The sequence below is a fragment of the Chionomys nivalis genome, chromosome 26, assembly GCF_950005125.1.
Source record: "Chionomys nivalis chromosome 26, mChiNiv1.1, whole genome shotgun sequence".
NCBI lineage: Eukaryota > Metazoa > Chordata > Mammalia > Rodentia > Cricetidae > Chionomys > Chionomys nivalis.
The window spans coordinates 31,224,980-31,234,289 of NC_080111.1; the positions used below are offsets into that span (position 1 = coordinate 31,224,980).

A 9,310-nucleotide genomic window follows, 5' to 3' on the forward strand; every position below is an offset into this window, starting at 1 on the left:
CCCGAGTGCTGGAATTAAAGGCGTTCGCTACAATGCCCAACCAAAGTCATTTTTATGTCCTTGTGTCATTAGTTTGGAGAACTAAATGAGATAATCCACATGAACTGTTGCTGATAGTATCTGAAGCATAACAATGGGTAACACATCTGTTGACACTCGTGATGCGGATTCAGCTGATACCTGTGATTTTGGTTTCCCCCTCCGCCCGGACGTGAGCTGAGGAGACACAGTGATGGCTAGGAAAGACTGAAACTCAAAAGGGCTGCTAGGGACAAAACTGCAATTCTAGCTAGAGGCACAACAGCTCCAAGATTCAGAAATCTAAGCTTTCGCCCTAGGCCTTCCCACCACTGTCTGGGAAATGGCAATGCCTGCTTGTAGTTCCACTCTGGGAGAGGAGAATCCACAGCACTCGGAGCACCCTACAGCTACTTATCCTTCTGACGCTTCCTGATCTACCAGAGGGTCAGTAGAGCTCCACCACTTTCAACAGCATCTTCTACCGTCAGAAAGGGACACGCTGCTCTTGGTACTAATTGAGTCCTGGCCTTCAGCTGCTCTTCCCTGCTAGAACCTTCTAATTGAAGTTACTAAAAGCTGTGCTTTGCCTTGAGGATCAGAGGATGGGATTTTCACCTGTTGGCCATTGACTGCAGGGTATTTAAGCCTCCATGGTGCTATTAAAGAAGGGCTTTGTACCAGGGATTGGAGGTCCGTGTATATGTCTGTCTCTGCGTGTGTTTTCTCTACCTCCAGCCCCTTGCCCGAAGCTCACGAACTGGATTCTAGCGCTGCACGCTGCCTCCCAGACTCTCCCCTTGGAAACAGCACTCATCTAAACCTGGTCCTGACAGGCATCCTTACAGAGTCAAAGAAAACCCTCGCTTCCCTAGTCCATAGGCGCAGCCATGTTGCTGTACGGAATGAGACTCCAGGAGAGATAGGGCCGCTCCATTCAGACGTCGCTATCGTCCTAGGTGCCAGTTGTGAACATAGAGCCAGACTCCTCTCCGGACGAAGACACCGGCTACCAAAAGAAAGGGATCCCAGCACGCCGCCGAGAGACCAACTCGCACACTTCCGGCCAATGCGACTGGTGCAGAAGAAACGCATAAGCGTACTCGCCGCAGGCGTTCTGACGACACGCAGGCGGAGATTTTAAAATCAAAATGTGTCTTGGTTGGCGTTCTCGGGTGTTTTTGTACGCAGTTGTGCTGTTTTCTGGAAGTTGGGCGCTGGGTCTCGCCAAGAACCCGAGAGAAAGGTAACTGCTGACAGGGGGTTAACTCTGTTCCTGCTCTGTGGCATCAGAGACCCGGGGCGGCATCTGCCAGGCTCTGCATTCAGGGAACAGTAAGGTTGTGCCCACAGCGCCTGTAGAGGGAAAAGAGGATACTGATTGCTGACCGAGGTGTGGGGCAGGGTGGTGGGGTGTGTGTGGGGAAACCTGACCTGCCAGGGAGGGACAGGTTAAAACGCTGTGTTCGCATGGTAATGCAGCATTGGAAAAGCCGTGTAAGGAGAAAAAGTCTGGGAAACTGAAGTCTTGAGAATAAAATCTAAGTGGAATGTAAGCAGCTGAACAAGGAGGGATGTGACTCAGTGCACAGCCTATCGTGCTAAAATCCCCAGCTCAAACAAACAATAAAGTGGGTGTTAGTATTTGGTATTAGTATTTGGGCATCTGAATTGGCCTGCCTGACCTTAGGGTCCTGACAGGATACCTCCTCACCTGTAGCCACTAAGAGCACTTCACCTGTAGCCACTTCTGGGCACATTTGCTATGGTTCCTTGTAACAGGTGGGCCTACTCACTACCACCACCCTTCTCCCAGCCTTGCCTCCCTCACTCTCCTGCAGTCTTGACCCCAGGGATTGGTCTGCCCCCCTCTTTGCCTCCTCTGCCCCTTCTCTCTTGTCTTCGAATAAACCTTCTATGTGAGCCTTATCGCATGGCGTGACTTCTCTTCGCTGCTTATATTATTATTATTATTATTATTATTATTATTATTATTATTATTACAACAGCGTCTCACCCTCGAAGGAAGCCAGGGCAGGACCTGAAAAGGCTGAGTGGCTAGCATCTAGCGCTGCAGAGACGAAGACAGGGTCCGACATAGGCATGCTCATGATACTAAAGTGTTTTGAGAATGGAAGCAGACTCTACATTATGTTATGGACCGGATTGCTTATCTTTACTGAAAGGGAGATGAGAACCAGAAAGACAATAGTGGGCATTAAACTATGGGGTTAAATATAAATCAAGAAAAGTAGACATTAGGAAAACAGAATGACTCCTGTTTTTAAAACCAAAGGAAACATTTTGAGGAGAGTTAAGGGGCCTGAGATTTCTTGTCAAGCAGCCTGTGAGCTGCCATAGAAATAGACATAAGAGATAGCAGTGATGTACTCAGGGATAACGTGTAGAAATTTGGCAATCATGGATTGCCTTGTGATGCGGGAATCATATATGTTCGTTTTTGCATTGCCTTGTTTGAGTGTACTGAATACTTGAAGTTGCGTAGGTGTTACCTGTAGAGAGGACTTAAGTATACATGAAACAAATACAGCACACAGGGAAAATGCTATCGTAAAGGAACAGACTTAGTTACTCTTCTACTTCAGAATAAAAGTGATAATTGTTGCTTAATGAACCACTTGCATCTGGAACATTTTTTTGATATTGAAATCATGAATTAGGTTCTGAGCATGAAGCGCAGTTCCGTTTCCACCGGTGGTACTGGCCGCCTCTCCATACAGGAATTGAGATCCCAGGACCTCGATAAACGAGAACTTTATACTCCTCAAACGTAAGTGCCTCCAACAATGGGCCTCACCTGCATACTGTCATGTTCTGTACCTAGTTCTCAGAGACTGTAGAATCAGATGGGGAAAGTGGAGCCATCTCTAGTTCAACATTGGAGTCTTTACTCTCTGAAGGTTAAGAATGACTTCAAAGAGCTTTGGTTTTACTAAGTCTGTCAGTATTAATTATATTAGAAATTAAACTAAGAAAATATCAATATAAACTCAATTTAAAATAACAATCTCATTATGTGGTTTCAAAAATAAAATGGTTTTATTTGTTTATTTGCTTATTTGTTTTGGTTTGGTTTTTGGAGACAGGATTTCTCTACATAGCCCTAGCTTTCCTAGAACTCACTCTGTAGACCATGCTAGCATCAAACATTGAGATCTACCTGTCCTGTGCCTCCCAAGTGGTCGGGTTAAAGGTGTATGCCGCCACTGCCTACAAGGCTTTGAATTAAAAAAAAAAAATTCTGGGTGAGCAAGATGGCTCAGCAGGTAAAGGCACTTATCACCAAGGCCAAACACCTGCTTTCAATCCCCAGACCCACGTGGTAGAAGAGAACCTGCTGCTTTCTCTCTCTCTCTCTCTCTTGCTCTCTGACACACACAAATAAATAAATGTAATAAAATTAAAACATTTCCAATGCAAAACAATTTCATTGGGCAGCAAAACATGGTCTCCCCCTTTTAACGTCAAATCCCTTTAATATCTGACTAATGAAAGACAGTTAGAATCTATGTCTGCTACTGCATTCAGACTGTCCTAGCAGCCAGTCTCTAGGAAGCAATGTATGCATGAAAGGATGAGCATGAGAAGAACAAACAGCATCTTAGTTTTGATGTAGTGATACCTAGATATATACACCTTGGAGAACATTTCTAGAATAGATCAGCAGTTGTCTGGATTGGAGGTGGGGAAGTTTGATACAGATTGACAGGAAGCAGTCTGCTATTTGTATGACCTGGGGTATGACCTCACCTTTTGTACTTTGAATCCCTTGTGTATAAGAATGGAGATAGGTTGAGTAGTGGTGCACACCTTTAATTAGGCAGAGGCAGTCTAATCTCTGGGTTTGAAGCCAGCCTGATCTACAGACAAGTTCTAAGACAACCAGAGCTATACAGAAAATCCCTGTCTCCCACCCAAAAACACATCTTTAAGGATAATGTGTGTGTTGATAATGTCAAGCACAAGGACATTCGGTTTGTTATTTGTGGTGCTGAGGATTGGGCACAGAGCACTTCACAAGCTGAACAAAACACTGAGATGTATCCCTGTTCCAGGAGTACATTTTATGCCGAAAACTGCTGTAACCTCATGGTACGCTCTCCTGCTTTAAGGAATACGTTGTGTTTACTTATTTAAAACTTAAAGGCTAATGTTTGATGCTGTTGTTACAGTGTGTGTGTGTGTGTGAGAGAGGGGGGGGGATAGCCTTGAAATAATGCAGACTTGAACACAGAAGGAATTTTTTTTTTTTGATTGCCTTCTTAAAATATTCTTCTAGGACCAATGGGCATTCATCCAGGAATAGTCAACTTGGTATATTTTCCAGTTCTGAAAAAATAAAGGACCCAAGTCCAGTTCATGATAAAGCATTCATTCAGCAATGTATTCCAGCTCTATAAGGTATTAAATTGTCTGATTTGAGTGTTTTTGCTCCCAACATTTTTTCTAATCCAAATCTTTTAATGCCTCATAAAAATGATTGTAGTTTCTTACAGAATATGGTTCTGTGATCGTGTATCCATAGTTTCTTCATCCCATCAACGAAAGATTTCCTTAAGATCATTGCATTTCTTTATGGTTTCCTGTTCCCATCATATAAAGTTCCTGACAGGAAATTTGAAGAGATTTCAAGAATTTTTTTTTTTTTCCACGGTACAACAGCATTTAATGGTCAGAAACAGTTGTACAGTATTCTAGTCAGCCACAGAAGCTGTTAAGAGGACAGGATCCAGTCCTCCCCACACCAGGCAAAGCAGTTATGGACATGAGCTGGCATGTGGCTGGGCCCACGTCCTCATCCCCTGGGCCTGAGGACAGACTCCCATCTGACAGCCCCAGCTACCACTCTATTCATGAGGGGAGGGGTCTGTACCCCACATGCAAGAACCCTTGCCCTTTGTCAAGTGGAATGGGGCTGTGAGTTAGGACGAAGGGGAAGCCCCATGGAAGCTTCTCAGAGCTCGGGCAAGGGTTACCCCTGTTCTCGGCTCTCAACGTGCTCACTTCCCCAGCTTCTTCATCCTCTCATCGATGCTGGCAAAATTCCCCTCGACCGTGGCCAAGTTCTCACACATAGTTGTCTGTACCTGGGTCAGGAGAGTGGCATTGTCCTTAAGGGAGGCGGCAATCATCTGCTGGGTAGTATCCAAGTGTGTCAGGAGCTGGCCAAACTGCATATCTTGCTCGTGTAGCTGCTTGATGGTGACTAGTCTCTGCACCAGCTCAGGAAGGGTAGAGGCAGTGGGGCTCCAGCGCTGCACGGTTTCATAAAGCTGGTGCACCTTGCTCTGTGTGTCTGCATCCTCCACAGAGGCTTTGTGCTTGGCAATTTCATTCACCTTTCCCAGGACACTCTGCAGCCGAGCCTCTACTTGGTCCAAAACTGCAAGGTCCAGGGCGCTCACCTTGGCCTGCAACAGTTCTACAGTTTCCATAAGGCAGGCTCCCTGCAGACCTGCAGAAAGGGGATTCTGAGCATCCTGATCACAGCGGACAGTGGCCTCCAGCTCTGTCAGACGCTTCTCAAGTTCTGCAACTTTGGCAGCTTGTGAGAACTTGTCCTGCTCAGGCCGAGAGTGCAGTTCATAAGTGACAAGGCCACTCTCTGGGGGGGTCCCACCTGTGGTCCTTCCTCCTGAAGTCCCTTTGCTGTTCTTGGTGGCTTCCAGCTGCAGCAGTAAGCGCTTAGCCAGGGCTCCATCCGGGTCAGTGAGGTTGATGGCAGCATCGGGTCCCAGCAGCTTCTCCAGGTGAGAAGCAACCAGCTGCTGCTTCAGGGCTGCCAGCTGTTTAGCCAGCACCACAGGGGTCAGTTTCTTCTCGGTGGCTGACTCCTTCACTGTCGTCTTGATTTTCTCCACTTCAGTCGTCAGCTCCTGGACTTCATGCAGTAGCCGCTGGTACTTCTGCTGCGGTGTCTCCTTCACACCCAGGCCCTCGCCAAGCATCTCATAGTCTCCAGATTCGTATCCTGTCCTCTTGGTTTTCCCAATGCGATCTGAGAAATCGAGGCCCTTTGTCCCCACTCTCTTGTCCTTGAACTTGTCATAGGCAGCATTGGGATTGACAATGATGTGCTCCACACTCGTGCTGGTTAGCTCCTCCGCATCAAACTCTGCTTGATCATCCTCAGGTAGGTCGCTGGTTTCATAAACATCTGGCTCGTTCCTGGCAATGCCGGGGAGGTCGGCATATTTAGGGTCCGCCATGGCGGCGGCGAGGCGGGGCTGGGGGACCGAGGCCTCGGTGGAGCCGGGGCCGGTGACCGGGTGGGGGCGAGGCTGGGTCCGGATCCGATTTCAAGAATTTTTAAAGACCTTGGGTACATAATGTTTTTATTAGTCTAAGATCTTATCAGAACACAGAAGAAACACAAGTTTTTGTGAATACTTTGAATTGGTTCAGTTTTATGATAATCACTGTGAACAGTATGTGTAGGATATACTGAAAGGAAAATTGATAGATTGTAGCATATTCAACTTTTTTTTTTGTTCCTGTAACAAAACACCAATGCTTGGTAATTGGTAAATATAGGAGTTATTGAGCTAAAGAGATGGCTCAGTGGTTAAGAGTACTGGCTGCTCTTCCAGAGGACTCAGGTACCCAGCACCCACATGGTGCCTCACAGTCATATACAATGATTCCTCTTTTGACCTCTATAGCCACCAGGCACACACATGTTATGCATATATGTAGGAAAACATCCATATACATAAATTTTAAATATATAATACATATATATATGTAGTATATATTGTAGACTACTTGATACAGTAGATTTATGGGCTTAAAACACACCATATATTTATATATATACACACACATGCACACACACACACGTGACTGGCTTAACTCATGGTTATAAAGCATGAAAAGCCCCAAAGCATGGCATCAGCATGTACTCAGCATCTAATAAGGAAGGACCGTCTTGGTGGGTGATGACTTGCTAGAAGGTACCATATGGCAAGGAGGAGCATGTCTGTCAGAAAAGGATTACCTTTATACCAAGGCCATGCCTTCAAACTCCCATTTTTTTGGAATAGATTCATTCATAGGGCTCTCACCTGCCAAAGTCTCATGTCTTTGTATCATTAGTATCTGACTCTGGGGACTAAGTTTCCAACATGAATTCTGCAGAATAAACATTCAAACTGTAGCAGTCCATTATAACAGAAGTTTAGGTGATAGAACATAAAGCTCAAACCATGAGGAATATAAAGTACAGCCTGGTATGGTGGTAGGCCTTTAATCCCAGAACTCCAAAGGCCGTGGCAAATAGATCCTCTGAATTCAAGGCTACCCTGGTCTATGTGATGAATACCAGGCTAGCCAAAGCTACTCAGTCCCGGTCTCAAGAAAACACAAAGTGCAACCTGGTTACCACAGATTGTAGTGGCAAAACCACAGCAGTGAGGTCTGATGAAAACAATGAGATTGGCTGTATTTTGATTTCCTGATACTCGAATAAAACTAACAGAGGGGGCTGGAGAGATGGCTCAGAGGTTAAGAGCATTGCCTGCTCTTCCAGAGGTCCTGAGTTCAATTCCCAGAAACCAGATATAATTAGATCTGGCGCCCTCTTATGGTGTGTGGGCATACATGCCAGCAGCACATTGTATGCAGAATAAATAAATAAATCTTAAAAAAAAACCCCACTAATGGCGAGAAGAGTTTATTACATTAATCATCAAGGGAAGTAAGGGCAGAAACTCAAGCAGGAGCAGAGATGGGAACTATGAAGCCAAACTGTTTACTGACTCGTTCTCCATAGCTTGCTCAGCTTGCTTTCTCCTACAGTCAGTACTACCTACTCGGCTGGCACTGCCCACAATAGACTAGCCCTCTCCAGACAGTCATGAGTTAAGGAAGTGCTCTATGGATATGCCCATGGGCCAGCCTAAAGGAGACAATTCCTTTAAGGTTCCATCTTTCCAGATGACTCTAGTTTGTGTCTGGTTGACAGAGCTAACCAGCAGAGAGATGAAGTTTAAAAGCATTATAAATAAAGACAAGCACAGATCAGATGTGGTGCTGCACACCTGTGATCCCAACCTTTGGGGAAACTGAGGAAGGAAAGCTGTTTGGAGACACAGGGACGGAAGTAGATTTAGTGACAGATAATCACTGATGTGTAATAGAAGTACATTGAATGTAGGACAATGAAAAGGTTCTTTTTAGGAGAATCCTTCTATACTCAGCTGTTAAACACCGTGCAAAGTAATCTGTGGGATGTGAATAAATACACAAAAATCATTGATGAATAAGATCTTCAGAGTAGACTCAAATATCTTCACAGCAGGTGTATGTGCAGCTTTAAAATACACCTTTACTGTAGCCTTTATGCTTGCTAACACGGTTGCTCCTTATCTTCCTGTTTCTCACAGGTATCCCTTTGCACTGTCCAAGAGCTCCCTGTATGCAGTGGGAGCCCCTCATACCTGGCCTCACATCGTGGCAGCCTTGGTAAGGCTGATAGACTGCATCAAGGTATTTGATAGTTTAAATCTTACCTTTAAATGTTTAGTTTTTGATTTGTTTTTCCTCAAAACCATTTTCTATTCTCTCCCAGTCTGACTTTTGCAACTTGTCTCAAACCCGGCTTCTGCTTTCAAAGCATGTTTGATTTGAAGTTCTTCAAACTGTTAGTGTAAGAACGGTGAGCAAGGAGAAGTTCTGCTTGACAGATTGTTTTCCTGGGGTGTTACTGTTTAGAAAAAAAAATGAGTCCATCATTTTTCTTTGTGAATTTTATTTTTTTCCTTTTTTAAAAAGGAAATTAGTATTAATCACAAAAAATAGGGAAATATAGAATGACTATTCTCCCAACTTACAGATAACTTTTAAGCCATTTTCTTTGGATATTGTTTTATTTGGTTTTGTGATATTAGGTGTTGAACCGTGGGTGGCTCTACCATTGAGGTACACTTCAGCCCTGGATATCGGTTTCAAAGTCCTGTTTACTCTAAAAATGTGTACAGTCATGTTTCGCATGCTGATGTTCAGTCATTGATGGATGGCATGGTGGTCCCATAAGAATATCACGGATATGAACTAATTTCTGTCACTTAGTGATGGAGCCATTGCAAAACTGCTCATCTCTGGTGATGCTGATATAAACCTGTGCTGCAGCCATATAAAAGTATAGCACATGAGTTAATGTTGCCTAACATGTTTACCCTACTTATTTTAGAGTGGACTACATTTTTTAAACAGATAATTTTTTACTGTAAAACAGTGCCATGTTAATCTGTAGCAGCTTCATGTGTCACGT

At 44.6% G+C, this 9,310-nt stretch overlaps 1 protein-coding gene across 1 annotated transcript; it reads right to left on the bottom strand.

Annotated features, from left to right (window-relative positions):
* Positions 1-4,693: 4,693 nt before the first annotated feature.
* LOC130867071 (dynactin subunit 2-like) lies at positions 4,694-6,328 on the bottom strand. Its single transcript, XM_057758821.1, has one exon. It carries the CDS (start codon positions 6,246-6,248, stop codon positions 5,040-5,042), a length of 1,209 nt encoding a protein of 402 aa, XP_057614804.1. The 5' UTR covers positions 6,249-6,328; the 3' UTR covers positions 4,694-5,039.
* Between the last annotated feature and the right edge of the window lie 2,982 nt (positions 6,329-9,310).

Excerpts from the sequence above, each read along its gene's own strand:
- LOC130867071 (XM_057758821.1), bottom strand. The coding sequence starts at position 6,248 with ATGGCGGACCCTAAATATGCCGACCTCCCCGGCATTGCCAGGAACGAG.